Raw genomic sequence first — 20,969 nt, forward strand, 5'->3', positions numbered from 1 at the left:
ATAGAAAATAGGTGCAGGAGCAGGCCATTCAGCCCTTCTAGCCTGCACCGCCATTCAATGAATTCATGGCTGAACATGCAACTTCAGTACCCCATTCCTGCTTTCTTGCCATACCCCTTGATCCCCCGAGTAGTAAGGACTTCATCTAACTCCCTTTTGAATATATTTAGTGAATTGGCCTCAACTACTTTCTGTGGTAGAGAATTCCACAGGTTCACCACTCTCTGGGTGAAGAAGTTTCTCCTCATCTCGGTCCTAAATGGCTTACCCCTTATCCTCAGACTGTGACCCCTGGTTCTGGACTTCCCCAACATTGGGAACATTCTTCCTGCATCTAACCTGTCTAAACCCGTCAGAATTTTAAACGTTTCTATGAGGTCCCCTCTCATTCTTCTGAACTCCAGTGAATACAAGCCCAGTTGATCCAGTCTTTCTTGATAGGTCAGTCCCGCCATCCCGGGAATCAGTCTGGTGAATCTTCGCTGCACTCCCTCAATAGCAAGAATGTCCTTCCTCAAGTTAGGAGACCAAAACTGTACACAATACTCCAGGTGTGGCCTCACCAAGGCCCTGTACAACTGTAGCAACACCTCCCTGCCCCTGTATTCAAATCCCCTCGCAATGAAAGCCAACATGCCATTTGCTTTCTTAACCGCCTGCTGTACCTGCATGCTAACCTTCAATGACTGATGTACCATGACACCCAGGTCTCGTTGCACCTTCCCTTTTCCTAATCTGTCACCATTCAGATAATAGTCTGTCTCTCTGTTTTTACCACCAAAGTGGATAACCTCACATTTATCCACATTATACTTCATCTGCCATGCATTTGCCCACTCACCTAACCTATCCAAGTCACTCTGCAGCCTAATAGCATCCTCCTCGCAGCTCACACTGCCACCCAACTTAGTGTCATCCGCAAATTTGGAGATACTGCATTTGATCCCCTCGTCTAAATCATTAATGTACAATGTAAACAGCTGGGGCCCCAGCACAGAACCTTGCGGCACCCCACTAGTCACTGCCTGCCATTCTGAAAAGTACCCGTTTACTCCTACTCTTTGCTTCCTGTCTGACAACCAGTTCTCAATCCACGTCAGCACACTACCCCCAATCCCATGTGCTTTAACTTTGCACATTAATCTCTTGTGTGGGACCTTGTCGAAAGCCTTCTGAAAGTCCAAAGACACCACATCAACTGGTTCTCCTTTGTCCACTTTACTGGAAACATCCTCAAAAAATTCCAGAAGATTTTTCAAGCATGATTTCCCTTTCACAAATCCATGCTGACTTGGACCTATCATGTCACCATTTTCCAGATGCACTGCTATGACATCCTTAATAATTGATTCCATCATTTTACCCACTACTGAGGTCAGGCTGACCGGTCTATAATTCCCTGTTTTCTCTCTCCCTCCTTTTTTAAAAAGTGGGGTTACATTGGCTACCCTCCACTCCATAGGAACTGATCCAGAGTCAATGGAATGTTGGAAAATGACTGTCAATGCATCCGCTATTTCCAAGGCCACCTCCTTAAGTATTCTGGGATGCAGTCCATCAGGCCCTGGGGATTTATCGGCCTTCAATCCCATCAATTTCCCCAACACAATTTCCCGACTAATAAAGATTTCCTTCAGTTCCCCCTCCTTACTAGACCCTCTGACCCCTTTTATATCCGGAAGGTTGTTTGTATCCTCCTTAGTGAATACCGAACCAAAGTACTTGTTCAATTGGTCTGCCATTTCTTTGTTCCCCGTTATGACTTCCCCTGATTCTGACTGCAGGGGACCTACGTTTGTCTTTACTAACCTTTTTCTCTTTACATACCTATAGAAACTTTTGCAATCCACCTTAATGTTCCCTGCAAGCTTCTTCTCGTACTACATTTTCCCTGCCCTAATCAAACCCTTTGTCCTCCTCTGCTGAGTTCTAAATTTCTCCCAGTCCCCAGGTTCGCTGCTATTTCTGGCCAATTTGTATGCCACTTCCTTGGCTTTAATACTATCCCTGATTTCCCTAGATAGCCACGGTTGAGCCACCTTCCCTTTTTTATTTTTACGCCAGACAGGAATGTACAATTGTTGTAATTCATCCATGCGGTCTCTAAATGTCTGCCATTGCCCATCCACAGTAAACCTCCTAAGTATCATTCGCCAATCTATCCTAGCCAATTCACGCCTCATACCTTCAAAGTTACCCTTCTTTGAGTTCTGGACCATGGTCTCTGAATTTACTGTTTCATTCTCCATCCTAATGCAGAATTCCACCATATTATGGTCACTCTTCCCCAAGGGGCCTCGCACAATGAGATTGCTAATTAATCCTCTCTCATTACACAACACCCAGTCTAAGATGGCCTCCCCCCTAGTTGGTTCCTCAACATATTGGTCTAGAAAACCATCCCTTATGCACTCCAGGAAATCCTCCTCCACCGTATTGCTTCCAGTTTGGCTAGCCCAATCTATGTGCATTTTAAAGTCACCCATTATAACTGCTACACCTTTATTGCATGCACTCCTAATTTCCTGTTTGATGCCCTCCCCAACATCCCTATTACTGTTTGGAGGTCTGTACACAACTCCTACTAACGTTTTTTGCCCTTTGGTGTTCTGCAGCTCTACCCATATAGATTCCACATCATCCAAGCTAATGTCTTTCCTAACTATTGCATTAATCTCCTCTTTAACCAACAATGCTACCCCACCTCCTTTTCCTTTTATTCTATCCTTCCTGAATGTTGAATACCCCTGAATGTTGAGTTCCCAGCCCTGATCATCCTGGAGCCACGTCTCCGTAATCCCAATCACATCATATTTATTAACATCTATTTGCACAATTAATTCATCCACCTTATTGCGGATACTCCTTGCATTAAAACACAAAGCCTTCAGGCTTGTTTTTTTAACACCCTTTGTCCTTTTAGAATTTTGCTGTACAGTGGCCCTTTTTGTTCTTTGCCTTGGGTTTCTCCGCCCTCCACTTTTCCTCATCTCCTTTCTGTCTTTTGTTTTTGCCTTCTTTTTGTTTCCCTCTGTCTCCCTGCATTGGTTCCCATCCCCCTGCCATATTAATTTAAATCCTCCCCAACAGCACTAGCAAACACTCCCCCTAGGACATTGGTTCCAGTCCTGCCCAGGTGCTGGCTAGGAAAAATCCGCTGGAACTGGGATGACATCCGAGCGCTTTGGTCCGTCGATGATGCCTCATGTGCCCAGGTTTTGAGCAAGTTCCCGTCGTTGTTTGAACCAGGCATCAGAAGTTTCTCTGGGGCGAAGGTGCAGATCCACTTGGTTCCTGGTACACGACCCATCCACCACAAGGCACGTGCGGTGCCATACATGATATGAGAGAAAGTGGAGATCGAGCTGGACAGGCTGCAATGAGAGGGCATCATCGCACCGGTTGAGTTCAACGAGTGGGCCAGTCCAATTGTTCCGGTTCTCAAGGGCGATGGCACGGTCAGAACTTGAGGGGCCTATAAAGTAACAATTAACCGTTTTTCGCTGCAGGACCAGTACCCGCTACCCAAGGCAGACGACCTATTTGCGACGCTGGCAGGAGGGAAGACATTCACCAAGTTGGACCTGACCTCGCCCTACATGACGCGGGAGCTGGTGGAATCTTCAAAATGCCTCACCTGCATCAACACGCACAAAGATCTGTTCATCTACAATAGATGCCTGTTCGGGATTCGATCGGCCGCGGCAATTTTTCAAAGGAACATGGAGAGTCTGCTAATGTCGGTTCCGCACACTGTGGTTTTCCAGGACGACATATTGACCACAGGTCAGGACACCATCGAACACTTGCAAAACCTGGAAGAGGTTCTCAGTCGGCTAGATCGTGTGGGACTCAGGTTGAAACGCTCGGTGTTGTTTCCTGGCCGTAGAGGTCGAGTTTTTAGGGAGAAGAATCACGGCAGATGGCATCAGACACACCGACGCCAAGACGGAGGCCAACAAGAACGCGCCTAGATCTCAGAACGTGATGGAGCTGCAGTCGTTCCTGGGACTCCTCAATTATTTTGGTAATTTCCTACCCGGGTTAAGCACCTTGATAGAACCTCTACGTGTGTTGCTATGCAAGGGAGATGACTGGGTATGGGGGAAATCACAAGAGACTGCTTTTGAGAAAGCCAGAAATCTGTTATGTTCCAACAAACTGCTTATTCTGAATGACCCATGTAAACGTTTAGTGCTAGCTTGCGATGCGTCTTCGTACGGGGTTGGGTGTGTGTTACAACAAGCAAACGAATCGGGAACATTGCAACCGGTCGCTTATGCATCCAGGAGCTTGACGAAGGCTGAAAGGGCCTACAGCATGATTGAAAAAGAATCTCTGGCATGCGGTTACGGGGTGAAAAAAATGCACCAGTATCTGTTTGGGCTTAAATTCGAGTTAGAAACTGACCATTAGCCACTCATATCACTATTCTCAGAGAGCAAAGGTATCAATACCAATGCCTCTGCTCGTATCCGAAGATGGGCACTCATGCTGTCTGCATATAACTATGTAATTCGCCACAGGCCAGGCACAGAGAACTGCGCTGATGCTCTCAGTCGACTGATTCCCGGGATGGCGGGACTGACATATCAAGAAAGACTGGATCAACTGGGCTTGTATTCACTGGAGTCCAGAAGAATGAGAGGGGAACTCATAGAAACATTTAAAATTCTGACGGGCTGCAGAGAAGCTGCAAAGAGATTTGGATAGGTTAAGCGAATGGGCTAAGGTTTGGCAGATGGAATACAATGTCAGAAAGTGTGAGGTCATCCACCTTGGGGAAAAAAAATAGTAAAGGGGAATATTATTTGAATGGGGAGAAATTACAACATGCTGAGGTGCAGAGGGACCTGGGGGTCCTTGTGCATGAATCCCAAAAAGTTAGTTTGCAGGTGCAGCAGGTAATCAGGAAGGTGAATGGAATGTTGGCCTTCATTGCGCGAGGGATGGAGTACAAAAGCAGGGAGGTCCTGCTGCAACTGTATAGGGTATTGGTAAGGCCGCACCTGGAGTACTGCGTGCAGTTTTGGTCACCTTACTTAAGGAAGGATATACTGGCTTTGGAGTGGGTACAGAGACGATTCACTAGGCTGATTCCGGAGATGAGGGGGTTACCTTATGATGATAGATTGAGTAGACTGGGTCTTTACTCGTTGGAGTTCAGAAGGATGAGGGGTGATCTTATAGAAACATTTAAAATCATGAAAGGGATAGACAAGATAGAGGCAGAGAGGTTGTTTCCACTGGTCGGGGAGACTAGAACTAGGGGGCACAGCCTCAAAATACAGGGGAGCCAACTTAAAACCGAATTGAGAAGGAATTCTTCTCCCAGAGGATTGTGAATCTGTGGAATTCTCTGCCCAAGGAAGCAGTTGAGGCTAGCTCATTGAATGTATTCAAGTCACAGATAGATAGATTTTTAACCAATAAGGAAATTAAGGGTTACGGGGAGAGGGCGGATAAGTGGAACTGAGTCCACGGCCAGATCAGCCATGATCTTATTGAATGGCGGATCAGGCGCGAGGGGCTAGATGGCCTACTCCTGTTCCTAATTCTTATGTTCTTATGTTCTTTTGGGTTTAGACAGGTTAGATGCAGGAAAAATGTTCCTAATGTTGGGGAAGTCCAGAACCAGGGGGTCACAGTCTAAGGATAAGGGGTAAGCCATTTAGGACCGAGATGAGGAGAAACTTCTTCACCCAGAGAGTGGTGAACCTGTGGAATTCTCTACCACAGGAAGTTGTTGAGGCCAATTCACTAAATATATTCAAAAAGGAGTTAGATGTAGTCCTTACTACTAGGGGGATCAAGGGGTATGGCGAAAAAGCAGGAATGGGGTACTGAAGTTGCATGTTCAGCCATGAACTCATTGAATGGCAGTGCAGGCTCGAAGGGCCAAATGGCCTACACCTGTACCTATTTTCTATGTTTCTATGACTACCATTGCCCACCACCGGAGTGGAAATGGCACAGCCTGCAGACTTGCTCTTGGTGATGGATGCATTTGAAAGCGAAAAGTCACCTGTTATGGCCCGTCAGATCAGGACCTGGACCAACCAGGATCCTTTACTGACCCTTGTAAAAAAAATTGTGTCCTCCATGGGAGCTGGTCCAGCATCCCAGCGGTGTTGCATGAAGAGATCAAGCTGTTCCAGCGGCGCAAAGACGAATGTCCATACAGGCGGACTGTCTTTTGTGGGGTAATCGTGTGGTTTTGCCCAAAGAAAAGCAAAGGAATGTTCCTACGCGACCTACACAGTACCCACCCAGGCATAGTAATGATGAAAGCTGGAGCCAGATCCCATGTGTGGTGGCCCGGCATCGACTCAGATTTGGAGTCTTGCGTGCGCCAATGCAATACTTGTTCTCAATTGAGCAATGCACCCAGGAAGCAATGCCAAGGTTGTGGTAATGGTCCTCCAAACCATGGTCTAGGATCCACGTTGACTTCGCTGGCCCGTTTCTAAGCAAAATCTTTTTGGTTGTTGCGGATGCTTATTCAAAATGGACTGAGTGTGTAATAATGTCTGTAAGCATGACCACTGCCACCATCGAAAGCCTACGAGCCATGTTTGCCATGTATGGCCTGCCTGATGTCCTTGTCAGTGACACTGGGCTGTGCTTCACCAGCACTGAATTCAAGGAATTCATGACCTGCAATGGGATCAAGCATGTCACATCTGCCCCGTTTAAGCCCGCATCTAATGGCGAGGCAGAACAGGCAGTCCAAACTATCAAGCAAAGCTTGCAACACATGTCAGAAGGCTCCCTGCAGACCCGCCTTTCGCGAGTCCTGCTCAGCTACTGCACAAGATCCCACTCGCTCACCGGGGATCCCCCTGCCAAACTGCTCTGAAAAGGGCGCTCAAAATAAGGCTTTCTCTGGTCCACCCTGATCTCCATGATCATGTCGAGGGCAGGCGGCATCAACAAAGCATGTACCATGATCACGCAAATTTGTCACGCGATATTGAAATCAATGATCCTGTATTTGTACTCAACTATGGACATGGTCCTAAATGGCTTGCTGGCACTGTCGTAGCCAAAGAAGGGAGTAGGGTGTTTGATGTCAAATTTGCAAATGCACTAACTTGCAGAAAGCATTTGGACCAAACCAAACTGCGATTCACAGACAGCCACTAGCAACCTGAGGAGGACGCCACCAACTTCAACCCTCCGATACACACACAAGTGGCAACCGACATCACGGTTGACCACGAAGCTGAACTCATCATCCCCAGCAGCCCAGCAAAGCCAGCTGCGCAGCAGCCCAGCGAAGGCCCACGCAACTCACCTACACCTGTGTTTGTACTGAGACGATCGACTATGGAGCGGAAAGCCCCAGTTCATCTCACCCTGTAAATAAGTGTACTATTGACTTTGTGGGGGGAGGAGGGGGGGGAGTGCTTTTATGTATGCAACACCTTGTAACCAGCATTCTACCACCACCAGAGGGCGCATCTGTTGGAGCCCCAAGGGATCCCAGCATCCCTTGGGAGCACGGCATATAAGCAGGCCTCCCATGCTGTGCCGGCACTCCGGGAGTCAGAATAAAGAGACTAAGGTCACACTTACTCAAGTCTACAGTACTCAGTCACATTGCTTTATTTGAGACATAAACCGCCCATTTCATATCACTCGCGGTAACTCCCAATTTCAAAAATGGAGACTAGGTGCTTTGAGAATGGGCGAGAAGCTGGCGATCTGAAAACCCATTTTTACTGCCCACGCCAGAAATAATGCCCATTTTTGGGCGATAAGCACAAAAGTGTAAAATCTAGCCCCATGTGTTTTATACAGTCTCAGTGTGAGTGTCTGATACAGTCCCAGTGTTTGGCGTGGTACAGTCTCAGTGTGAGTGTTTGATACCATCTCAGTGCAAGTGTGTGATATAGCCTCAGTGTGTTTGATACAGTAGTAGTGTGTTTGATACTGTCTCAGTGTGAGTGATACAGTCTCAACTTTAGTGTTTGAAACAGTCTCAGTGTGTTTGATACAGTAATAGTGTGGTTGATACTGTCTCAGTGTGAGTGATACAGTCTCAATTTTTGGGTTTGAAGCAGTCTCAGTTTGTGTGTTTGATACAGTCTCAGTTTGAGTGTGTGATACATGTCTCTGTGAGCGTATGGTACAGTCCCATTCTGCGTGTTTGATACAGTCTCAGTGTGAGTGTGATGTATATTGTGAGTGATACAGGTCTCAGTCTGAGTGACATATGGATTGGGCTAACCAAACTGGTAGCAGTACTGTTGAGGAGGATTTCCTGGAGTATATAAGGGATGATTTTCTAGACCACGATGTCGAGGAACCAACTAGAGAGCAGGCCATCCTAGACTGAGTCTTGTGTAATGAGAGAGGATTAATTAGCAATCTTATCGTGCGAGGCCCCTTGGGGAAGAGTGACACAGTTAATTCAGAGACTAAAGTCCTGAACTTAAAGAAAGGTAATTTCGATGGTATGAGACGTGAATTGGCTAGGATAGACTGGCGAAGGTTTGACGGGAGATAGGCAATGGCAGACATTTAAAGATCACATGGATGAACTGCAACAATAGTACATCCCTGTCTGGCGTAAAAATAAAACAGGGAAGGTGGCTTAACCATGGCTAACAAGGGAAATTAGGGATAGTGTTAAATACAAGGAAGAGGCATATAAATTGGCCAGAAAAAGCAGCAAACCTGAGGACTGGGAGAAATTTACAATTCAGCAGAGGAGGTCTAAGGGTTTAATTAGGAGGGGGAAAAGAGAGTATGAGAGTAAGCTTGCAGGGAACATAAAAACTGACTACAAAAGCTTCTGTAGATATGTGAAGAGAAAAAGATTAGTGAAGACTAATGTAGGTCCCTTGCAGTCAGAATCAGGTGAATTCATAATGGGGAACAAGGAAATGGCAGACCAATTGAACAAATACTTTGGTTTTGTCTTCACTAGGGGACCGAGGGTCTAGTGAGAAGGAGGAACTGAGGGAACTCCTTATTAGTCAGGAATTGGTGTCGGGGAAATTGATGGGATTGAAGGCCGATAAATCCCCAGAGCCTGATAGTCTGCATTCCAGAGTACTTAAGGAAGTGGCCCTAGAAATAGTAGATACATTGGTGGTCATTTTCCAACATTCCATGGACTCTGGATCAGTTCCTATGGACTGGAGGGTAGAAAATGTAACCCCACTTTTTAAAAAAGGAGGGAGAGAGAAAACAGGGAATTACAGACTGGTTAGCCTGACATCGGTAGTGTGGAAAATGCTAGAATCAATAATTAAACATGTAATAGATTTGGAAAGTAGTGACAGGATCGGTCCAAGTCAGCATGGATTTATGAAAGGGAAATCATGCTTGACAAAGCTTCTAGAATGTTTTGAGCATGTAACTAGTAGAGTGGATTAGGGAGAACCAGTGGATGTGGTTTTTTTGGACTTTAAAAAGGCTTTTGACAAGGTCCCACACAAGAGATTAATGTGGAAAATTAAGGCACATGGTATTGGGGGTAATGTATTGATGTGGATAGAGAACTGATTGGCAGATAGGAAGCAAAGAGTGGGAATAAACGGGTCCTTTTCAGAATGGCAGGCAGTGACTAGTGGGGTACTGCAAGGTTCAGTGCTGGGACCCCAGCTATTTACAATATACATTAATGATTTAGACAAAGGAACTGAATGTAATATCTCCAAGTTTGCAGATGATACTAAGCTGGGTGGCAATGTGAGCTGTGAGGAGGATGTTAAGAGGCTGCAGAGTGACTTGGACAGGTTAGGTGAGTGGGCAAATGCATGGCAGATGCAGCATAATGTGGATAAGTGTGAGGTTATCCACTTTGGTGGCAAAAACAGGAAGGCAGATTATTATCTGAATGGTGACAGATTAGTAAAAGGGGAGGTGCAACGAGACCTGGGTGTCATGGTACATCAGTCATTAAAAGTTGGCATGCAGGTACAGCAGGTGGTGAAGAAGGCAAATGGCATGTTAGCTTTCATAGCAAGTAGATTTGAGTATAGGAGCAGAGAGGTCTTACTACAGTTGTACAGGGCCTTGGTGAGGCCACATCTTGAATATTGTGTACATTTTTGGTCTCCTAATCTGAGGAAGGACATACTTGCTATTGAGGGAGTGCAGCAAAGGTTCACCAGACTGATTTCTGGGATGACAGGACTGACATATGAAGAAAGACTGGATCGACTAGGCTGATATTCAATGGAATTTAGAAGAATGAGAGGGGATCTCATAGAAACATAAAATTCTGACGGGATTGGACATGTTAGATGCAGGAAGAATGTTCCTGATGTTGGGGAAGTCCAGAATCAGGGGTCACAGACTAAGGATAAGGGGTTTTTCTCATTTAGGACTGAAATGAGGAGAAACTTCTTCACTCAGAGAGTTGTGAGCATGTGAAATTCTCTACCACAGAAAGTTGTTGAGGCCAGTTCGTTAGATATATTGAAAAGAGGGTTAGATGTGGCCCTTACGGCTAAAGGGATCAAGGGGTATGGAGAGAAAGCAGGAATGGGGTACTGAAGTTGCATGATCAGCCATGATCATATTGAATGGTGGTGCAGGCTCGAAGGGCCGAATGGCCTGCTCCGGCATCTGTTTTCTATGTTTCTAGGTCAGCGTCCAGCCCCTTATCGTCCACTTCCTCTCTCTCCTTAGGTGGAGCATCAGTGCCTTTTGGCAATTCTTGGCCCATCCTGATAGCCAGTTTGTGCAGCATGGAGCACACGACCATGAATTTACCTACTTGCTCAGGGTTGTATTGTAGCTCTCCTACTGAGTGGTCCAGATATCTGAAGCGCTGCGTAAGCACAGTTATTGTTTGGTGGCCCCATTGCATTGAAAGTTTAATAGCGATTGATCAGAAGCAATGATTTCCTCACTGAAATACATCTGGAATAAAGTCCCAATAGTCCAGAATCTGAAAATATGTCTGTTGAGATGTTCACTTCACCTGCAAACTCCCCCGAAGTTGAGGCAGCCTTTTGAATGAAGCGACCTGCAACTTTAAAAATGCCAGCCACATCGTTGGCGTTTGTTCAGAACAGTTCCATTTTTTCTGGGCGTTTTTTTAGGCGAGCGATATTGTGGCCGATATATGTGCGAGGTTGTGAAAGTGACGGTGGGCGATCTCCTGGGTGTTAGTTTCGCCAATTGTGCTCTTTACGACAAAAAAAGTGGCCAGGCAGTATTATTGAATCTCGGCGTTAATTCCATGTGGAAAGTAATGCTGGGTGATATTATGGGCATTGATTTCGCTCATTCTGATGATTGCGCCCCAAAAAAGTGGGCGGGCGGTAGAATATTTTCCCGACATTAAGCACATGGGGAAAGTAACTCTTAGCGATAAGTTTCCTAAAAATGCCTGTCAGTTTCCATTTTGTGCCAAAATTGACGCTATATGGGTGTTATACGTCTTCTGCGGTAAAATGAGCGTTAAATGGGCATTAAGCATGCAAAAAATGTGGAGGTTCTAGCTCATTCTCTCAGTGTGAGTGTGTGACACAGTGTCAGTGTTTATGTTTGATATTGTCTCAGTGTGTGTTTCGTACAGTCTCAGTGTGAGTGTGTGATACAGTCTCAGTTTGTGATGCAGTCTCAGTGTGAGTGTTTGAATACAGTCTCAGTCTGAGTGTTTGATAGTCTCAGTGTGAGTGTGTGATACAGTCTCAGTGTGATTGTTTGATACAGTCTCAGTGTGATTGTTTGATACAGTCTCAGTGTGAGTGTGTGATACCGTCTCAGTGTGATTGTCTGATATAGTCTCAGTGTGATTGTTTGATACAGTCTCAGTGTGATTGTTTGATACAGTCTCAGTGTGAGTGTTTGATACCGTCTCAGTGTGATTGTTTGATACAGTCTCAGTGTGATTGTTTGATACAGTCTCATTGTGAGTGTGTGATACAGTCTCAGTGTGATTGTTTGATACAGTCTCAGTGTGATTGTTTGATACAGTCTCAGTGTGAGTGTGTGATACAGTCTCAGTGTGATTGTTTGATACAGTCTCAGTGTGATTGTTTGATACAGTCTCCGTGTGAGTGTGTGATACCGTCTCAGTGCAACAACGCTTTTATTTCCCTTTTCAACAGAGTCGACAGTTTACATTCCCCAGTCAGAGTACAGGATCGAGGAGGATACTGGTGAGGTGCTCATTCCTGTGTGGAGGTCTGGTGACTTTAGCCAGGAACTCATGGTCATCTGCTTCACACAGCAAGGTGAGCTTACAAATACTTGCATTTCTATACAATCATTAAAACACCTCAAACATTTCACACAATGAATTACTTTTGTAGCGCAGGGACTGTTCTGTGGGCAAATGATCAGGAAAAGGAAGATGAGGATTACGCCAAGGAGTTAAAAAAAATGAATTAACCATACATGAATGATATGGAAGAAGAAGTAAAAGTAGATGAGAAGTCAGGGAAAAAATGTTTCTGCAGGGTTTAATCGGGGTCTACTTAAAGGCATTTCTTGTCTAAGAACTTGATCTTGGCAACAATTAGAAGTGTGAACAAATGCAGCCTTAGTATCCGATATCTGGGTGGTCTCGAGCACACAGAAACCAAATCAATTAACTAACAGCTGCCTGGCCAGGGATCAGATGGAAAGTATGAATGAAGAAGGCTTGCTGCCATCAAGTTTGAAAAGCCCGGCTCTTCCATCTTTCAGCTGCATCTTCAGTACATACAGTACAGATTAGTAGATAGCTGAGAGAGACTTGCAAGGTGGAATTCAGTTGCGACCTTTATGTGGCATTCTGAACATTAGAAGAGGGGATAAAAGCTGAAGAATTTTGTAGGCAGCTGAACATTGTTGAAATGGATCTTGGCTAGCCAGGAGGATGTTGTGTGGCAGCTCAGTTTACACATGATGTGTATTAGTATAGTATTAGACGGTCCCTCGTATCGAGGATGACTTGCTTCCACACCAAAAAGGGATGAGTTCACAGGTGTTTCAATGAAGGACCTAATATTCCAGGTCACGAACTACATGTTGAAGGTTAGAAGATGCCTGTGCGTGGATTCTTTTAACATGGGGTGGCCGTTGCACACCACCCACTACACAGGCTTGACAGAGCAAGGGGTAACCAAGACTACTGGAGACCAACTCTGTTGCACACAGACCTAGTGCGCACACATACTCCTACTGTCCATAGATCATATTACTAAGCTGAAGGACAAGGAAATTGAGTGGGCTCCTCTGTCCATCTAAATGTCACAACCTTATTAAGTGGCACTAATTACACTAGGACACTGGATTTTCAAGGTCAGACGGTGAACCTTTAGACAGAAGACAACCAAAAAATACTTGGTTTGGAATAACTGCACTTAACATTTTTCACTACAAAATGGTCTTTATCAAGGACTGGATTTTGAGTGTGCTTTGTCAGCAGAGCTGAAATTCTGTGGGGTGTATCACTGGTCTCCCGCCGAAACTCCTGCAGAATTTCAGCTCCAATGCGTTTAAATCGCAGAAAAGATCAATGTACATCGGCAATAATCCTTGTTTACCATCAAGAAGCTATTTTTTGCCGCTCAAGACATCTTACCACTAAAAAAGCAATTAGTGTGTGTCTGTTTGTTCTTTTGAAATTAGGTTTCATTAAAATCACAGTACAACTGAAGGGGTGTGCCTGGATACTGTAGATGTCTGGTGTAGATATAACCACTTAAATTAATCAACTGACAATGTCTTAGTAAAGAAAGTTCCACAAAGGTAGAGATTTAATAAAGGTTACTGAGGAACAAAATAACTAAATTAAACAGAGCGCAATAAACATATTACATGTAGGAGCCATCTTCCCTTTGAACCTTATGATATTAAGCATATATCAATCCTTTAGTTTTAAGAACACATGAACAGAGTCAGTTTTTTTCTTTTTAGTAATTTTTAAAGTTATAATTGCCCCCCTCAAAAAAAAATCATACTTTTTAACTTCCCATGCTCCCTCTGCAGTGTCTGTCACAGCAAGGCAGCTTCATCAGCCAGCAGTGATCTTTAGAAAGTCACAGGGCCAAAGGTCGTCCAGGCACCTCAGGGAGCAGCGGGTCATTGTGGAAAGCATTTTTCTAATGTGTTGAGGGTCATAGAAAATCTCAGTGAGAGTTTATTTCCTGCACCACAGGGTCAGGCTGCTAAACCTTTCCTGTTAGGCTGACCACTTGACATTGCTGAGTTTGATTTTCTCAGATCCGTTGAGATTTTATTTTCTTTGTTTTGTTTTTCCCTAGGAGTTTCTCATTCCTTTCTTTCCATGCCAGCAGATTGATCTGTTCCTAGGAAGTGCTATTTAAGTTTATGCACATATCTCAAAACTTATGGGATACTCCTCATTCAAAATTTGTATTATTTCCTTCTACAAAAACAAGAGAGCTCCCCATATTCAGGGGCAGCACCAATTGTCAACTTCATTTCTGAACACTTCCACACAGGGAGGAAGTCACGATATTCTTCTTTCAATTAAACTGTTTGCTAATTACAACTTTTCGAAAATATAAACCTCTGAATTTAAAAAAAATGCATAATGATTTGCTGACAACAAATAAGTTATTTTGTTCTTTACTGCCCTGGCTAAGCATGTCAAATGAAGTTGGTCTAAATGTATTTACATCACATTTGCTTGACCCTCACAAGTTTAGGGTGGACCTTTGAAGCTGCTTCATCATTTTTAGGAAGGGCAACCACAGCAAGCGTGACAAATCTCACACCATTTCTATTTTAATTGGACCCTTTCATGACTACAGCAGCACTACTGATTATAACACAATGTTAAAACTGGCAAATTAAGAAATGTGCTGCACGTTAACTACTTCAAGCAATATAGCAAATAAAAAAGCAATGAGTCCTGGTGAATATGAGTATTTCACAGTACAAAGGGACACATTTAAACTGGCTGCATTTTAACTTGCAAGACACTCTACCTGACTTATAAAGAGGTTGAACATAACTCAGCATTGGTCATAACCCCTTCCACTGTACCCTCCCCCCTTCCCCCACCCCCGACCTCCTATGTTGCTTTCATAAAAGCGAAAGAAAAAAATGGGGGGGGAAAGTTCTAAAATTCACATTGCAGCACAAAGTATATTAGCTGCTGTAATATAACTTGCCACAGCTGTCAAAATGGGAGCAGAGTTTTCAGAGCAGGTTGTTGGATGTGGACTGGCCTGAAGTTTCCCCAGTGAGGTGGAAACTCTTTTAATAAAGAGGTTTTTTTCAGCTTCCTAGTTACAGAGCATCACCCAGACAGGGAAAGGCATCATGGAGGAGCTGCATAAATATAATTAAAAAAACTACAGTGGCTAAGTGCAGTCAATTGTTTCCTTGTTTTATTTTAATCATGAACAACATTATAAATCCCAATATAAATGTTCCATATAGTTCAAATTATAAAATTATGCCCATACATATCCACTTGTCCGTGGAACTCAATAAACAAGAAAGGGCAGAAAAGGAGCTCTGCTCTACTCCCGAACAGCCCAGGACCCCTATCACCTACAGTATCACCCCATTCCTACATTACAACATTGACTACACTTCAATAAGGATTTCTTTGGCTGGGACATCCTGAGGTCACGAAAGGTGCTATATAAATGCAAGTCTTTTTATACATAGCAGGGAGATTCAAATTCGGTCTGGAGAGATGGCGTGTTTAATGTATTTATGCCTTTCCTTCAGGTACCGCTACAGGCACTATTCCAAGTACCATCTTGTCCTATTCTGACTTTATCACCCGCCCAGAGGATCATACCAGTATAATTCGATTCGACAAAGATGAGACAGAAAAATTCTGTCGCATTGTCATCATCGATGATTCACTTTATGAAGAAGATGAGAGCTTCAACATCACACTCAGCATGCCCATGGGTGGTCAGGTTGGCAAACAATACCCCACTTCTCATGTCATCATTGTTCCCGATGTGGCTGATGGTAAGTAGTATGCATATTTTCGTACATTTGGTAGTCTTGTCATTTATCTTATTTTGCACTGAAATGATCTGGAAGTTGTTCTCATTTGTCATCTTGTAGACTTCAATTGGGACAGTTGACTGGAAATGAAATCATCCAACTTTTCAGATTATCCCTGTTAAAAAAAATCTTTTAATATGGATTTAAATAAATTGGAGCTTGAAGAACTAATTGGATATCATCATAAACCACATCTTAATTGAGAATTACAAATAAGGAGCAATCACTTTAGAGGATGGCTAACCAGCTCTTGAGCATCCAAGTTCTAATGATCAATGATAGCAGAAGACTATTCCATGTTTAGAAATCACGTTATAGTCCGTCTCAAGCCGAAGACTTATATGTTTATGTGATCACTTCACCCTAAAAAAATTATCACAACTTATTCATAAAACAAATCACAACAGACTGGAGGTTCCAAGTGGCAGTGACTGAGTAGTGTGGAAAGAGTGCTTCATGTGTTTGGACTGATACTGGTGAAGATTTGTTTTTGTTGCACTTTGTCTATTCACATATAAAGTACCTATGTTTCTGACACTCATGACTGCAGCTGATCTTAAGGGCAGTAGTTGTCACGAGAGCTTTCTTGAAATATCCCAAAGTATTTAATCTATGTTTACACTCAGACATAGGCCCTAATGCCACAAAATTTTGTTTTTGGTTATTTTTGGCAAATTGTGAGTCTGCAGTTTGGGATCCATTACCCAGAGTTTTAATGAATTCCTGTTACTTTAGTGCCAGTGAAGAGGAGCACATCTCAACTATTTAAGAAGAGACCACTTCAAGAAACCATAGCTACAAATGATTTCAAAAATGATAACTAACTGCTGATTAGAATAAGCTTTTAAATATCTGATCCACAGTGATATGTGGTGACACTGGCTGTTTGTGCATAAAATTAAGTTTTTCTAAAATAACATTGCGATCACAAGGAAAGCATGAGTTGGAGCTCAAATAAATATGGAACCACAGTGAGCATATTTTGTAGTAGTCAGGCATTCCAAATCGAAAATATATCACACTTGCAGAGATTCTGTGCTATCGACTTTCAGTGAGAAGAGCCAAGGACCGAGCACCGAGGCTTCATCGTCCCCTTTGCTACAACGACATGGACAGTAGTTCTGTGAGCACTATGTTCAAATTTCACCCTTTTATAGGCATAAATAACATTTGCATCACACAGTGTAAGTATGCTATACTCCCCTTTCCTAAACACACACACTTGTTGTGCCTGCAGTAAGGAATATTGCTCAGTAAAGGGACACATTTAATAGGAATCATGCCCAAAGTTTCTCAAGTTTTTGAGCACTAATCTGTCTTGTTGGCAAAACTATGTTGTATAAAAGTTGATAGATGGACACTAATAATGTATTCTTTATGGTGCTGTGTGACACGGGTTTATACCTCTGACAGATGCTGCTGGGGCAGGTGCAAGATCTTTTTGAAAATTAATATTGAGACCATCCTTGCTCAATGAGGATCCTTTATTTAACTGGCTGTTTTAAATATGTTTATGGAGATGTTCTTTACTTTGCACACCAGATTTGAATAATGTGTGTTCTTGCAACCAAAAGAATATTTAAATGATTTTCTCTAGCTTAGTAGCGTTACAATGTGACACATCTATATTTTCACACAGAACACAAGTCAAATTTTTAAAAAGTATATTTTTCTCACAGCAAGGTCTCCTTTGCATATTTTTCAAATATTTTTACTGTTTTACTGTTTGCTTTGTCAAGCACTGGATCACTAGTCTCTGTCATAAATCCACTCAATTTTTAGAATTGTTTTGATAGATTATAAGTTAGTTGAACTCCCTGGCTGGCAGCTTTATATAGGAACGGGGGTAGGACATTCATCCCCCCTACCCTCCTCCACCATTCAATCAGATCATAGTTGATCAGTACCTCAACTCCATATACCCTATTTTGCTCCATATCACTTGATACCTTTATCGAATAAAAATCTAGCGATCTCCGTCTTGAAAGTTTTATTTGACTCACCATCCACAGCCTTTTGGGATAGAGTGTTCCAGATTTCCACTACCCTTTGTGTGAAAAAGTGTTTTCTTATTTCACTCCGAAATGCTCGAGCTCGAATTTTAAAATCATGCTCCCTTATTTGGGATTCCCCCAACAGAGGAAATAGTTTATCTGTATCTACCCTACTGAATCCCTTTATCATTTTAATGACATCGACTAGATCACCCTTCAATCTTTTAACCTCAGGGGAATATTAACCAAGTTCATGCAAACTGTCCTTGTATGTCTGATGATGTGGAATATCTTCCTGCCGAATGGATGATCTTCAGGTGGATTATGGCTAGAATAGTGACAGGGTTAGCAGAGCACGTGTCTGGATCTGAGGTAACTCCTTTGAAAAGTGTGGCAATTTGGTGCCTCCTTTCTATCACCTGCTCAGTTTTGCTAATCCTGTCTCGAAAGAACCCTGCGGAAATCGGATGAAGTTTGTAAAGAAATATGAGAGCTGCTAAATGCAAATGTAGCCAGGTACATCCCTGTTTTTAAGATGTTGAAGATAAAAATGGTAACCATCCCACTCGACTGCCAAAAAGCCACCATCCAGGTCAACCGACCAACATTATTTCATTGCTGTAGATCGATGGACAAATTCAGTTAATCCTCTAAATTCTGTTTCATTCCACAATGTTTTGGCTGATTTAGCAAATACTTCCCGCTGTTTTTCCTGGCCACATCACAGTCTGTGTGTTGTTGTAACAAGGACCTTCTGTTAGTCATTTTGATGTTGCATGATTCCCATTCTTAATCACGCTGTCATTCTGACTGCCAAGAATTTCAAGCAATATCTGAGATGTCAATGCTTAAATTGTAAGGTATATAACATAGATGCAGTTAATTACTTTTACATATTAAAACAGATTAATCCTTCTAAAATACCATGGTAATACAATACATGATTTTCATTTTGGTAGTTATGGATATTAACTGTACCAAGAAGCTAACAATAAGGGATTATATGTAAAACCAAGAGCTGGATTATCGGTTGTCTATCGCGTCAGTTAGCGGGTAGAGGGGGCATTAATGGGAGCGTAAGTGGTTACCGACCTGGAGCGCAAAAATTTATTAGAGGCTCATCGGGGGTGCAAACCAGTAGTACCTGGCTACTGTCGACCAGTGCGACTCTGACACCAGTCCTGGTGTAACGCCCACGCTTGCGCCCCGGTTGGTAAATTCGGTGTGGCCGCCTCATTTAGCAGCCGCCAAGAACAACATCTGGAAAAGCACTTGGTACAGGCTTGCAGAGTTGGCTACTTAAAGGGATGAGGAAGCATTTCCGTCGGAGGTCACACTCAGTGCAATGTTTACACTCAGCATGGTGGTGAGCCTCCGCGTTTGCAGCGGCAGATAAACATAAGGGTTGAGCTTGAGAGAAACTTATTTCTAAAATTTTAATGAGGGCATTACTAGTTCACCACCACAACATTCTACATGCTCTAGCAAGGCGTCGTGAAGAGAGAAAGGCTGTTGGCCATGTCTGCGGCCGAAGGAGGGGAGTCCCTAGATGACGGGGCAGGAGGCTTTACCGCCCCGCCCCCCCATGGCTTTACTGGCAGCAGTGCTCAAACTGGACCTCTCTGAGGAGCAGTGCGTCAGAAGACTGTGCTTACGAAAGGAGGTCGTTACAGAGATATGCCATCTCCTGCAGGCAGACCTGCAGCCTCACATCGGCACCAGGACTGCGCTGCCCGTCGCAGTGAAGGTCACGGTGGCACTCAGCTTCTATGCCTCCAGCTCCTTCCAGGCTACATCAGGGGACATATGCAGCGTCTCACAATTCGCAGCACATTGCTGCATATACAACATCATACACCCATAGAATAGACTTCATTACCTTCCCAGTGACCAGGGAGAAACAGGATGAGCGCGCATGTGGGTTTGCCAGGATAGCGGGCTTCCCGAGAGTCCAAGTAGCAATTGACTGCTCACATATGACCTCGTGAGCACCTTTCCAGAATGCAGAGGTATTCAGAAACAGAAAGGGATACCACTCCCTAAATGTGCAGCTGGTGTGCGACTACACGCAGCGCATCCTTGCAGTCAATGCTTGCTATTCTGGAAGTGCACATGATGCATTTATCCTGCGGGAGAGCACTGTGCCTTGACTGTTTCAGCCACAACAGCGCGGCTGAGGCTGACTGCTCAGGGATGAGGGATACAGCCTGGCCACCTAGCTAATGACCCCCCTCCGCAACCCCACTACAGAGCCGAAGGAACGCTACAATGAGAAGCAGCGATTCCAATGCATGGACTGCTCTGGAGACAGCTTTCAATACTCCCCTCAACAGGTCTCACTATTCATTGTGGCACAACTATTCATGTTGGCCATCATGAGGGCCCAGGCCTTGCCAGTGAGGATCGCTGGGGCACCTCAGGAGGACGAGGACGAGTAGGAGGGGGAGGAGGAGGAGGACCAGGAGTGTGCCGGCACCCTGAATGAACAGCAACACGACAAGGACCAGCAGCATCCATGGAGGAGGCAGCATGCCAATGTTGGCAGCGGCAGAGCTATTCGGCGGCAGCTCATAATGGAGCGCTTCACTGAAATGGAGTGAGCTGAGGGATGCAGCTAATAATGACCACGCATTGTGGCATGATAATGCCACCTTTCCGTTACAAGTCAACAATCATGCACCAAAGGCTGAAGGAAATGTTTAACGTTACATTTTATTGCAAACATATCCCTCAAACAACCCCAAAACCCCAACCCCCTCAAAGAAAACACAATGGGGCATCCGCCCCTTCAAATAATACAACAGACGAATAACATTTACAACATATGTACACAGATTCCACCCGTTCAAAGAAAACAAAATGGGGCACCCGTCACTTCAAATATCATCATCATCAAAGGTGGTCCTTCGAAATGAGGATGACTTGCTTCCACACCAAAAAAGGATGAGTTCACAGGTGTTTCGAATGAAGAATTCGAACTACATCCTCAAGGGTGGAAGATGCCTGTGCATGGATTTTTTA

At 44.0% G+C, this 20,969-nt stretch overlaps 1 protein-coding gene across 5 annotated transcripts in view; it reads left to right on the plus strand.

The window, feature by feature from the left end:
* Positions 1-20,969, plus strand: part of LOC139247335 (FRAS1-related extracellular matrix protein 2-like) — a 531,243-nt gene that overhangs the window by 215,775 nt on the left and 294,499 nt on the right. For all 5 annotated transcript variants that reach the window (XM_070871607.1, XM_070871617.1, XM_070871627.1 and 2 more), the window contains exons 5-6: positions 12,078-12,203; positions 15,664-15,915. In XM_070871607.1, the coding sequence (XP_070727708.1) occupies positions 12,078-12,203; positions 15,664-15,915 (378 nt within the window). The remainder of the gene's footprint in view (positions 1-12,077; positions 12,204-15,663; positions 15,916-20,969) is intronic.

This window comes from Pristiophorus japonicus, chromosome 2 (assembly GCF_044704955.1).
Source record: "Pristiophorus japonicus isolate sPriJap1 chromosome 2, sPriJap1.hap1, whole genome shotgun sequence".
Lineage (NCBI taxonomy): Eukaryota > Metazoa > Chordata > Chondrichthyes > Pristiophoridae > Pristiophorus > Pristiophorus japonicus.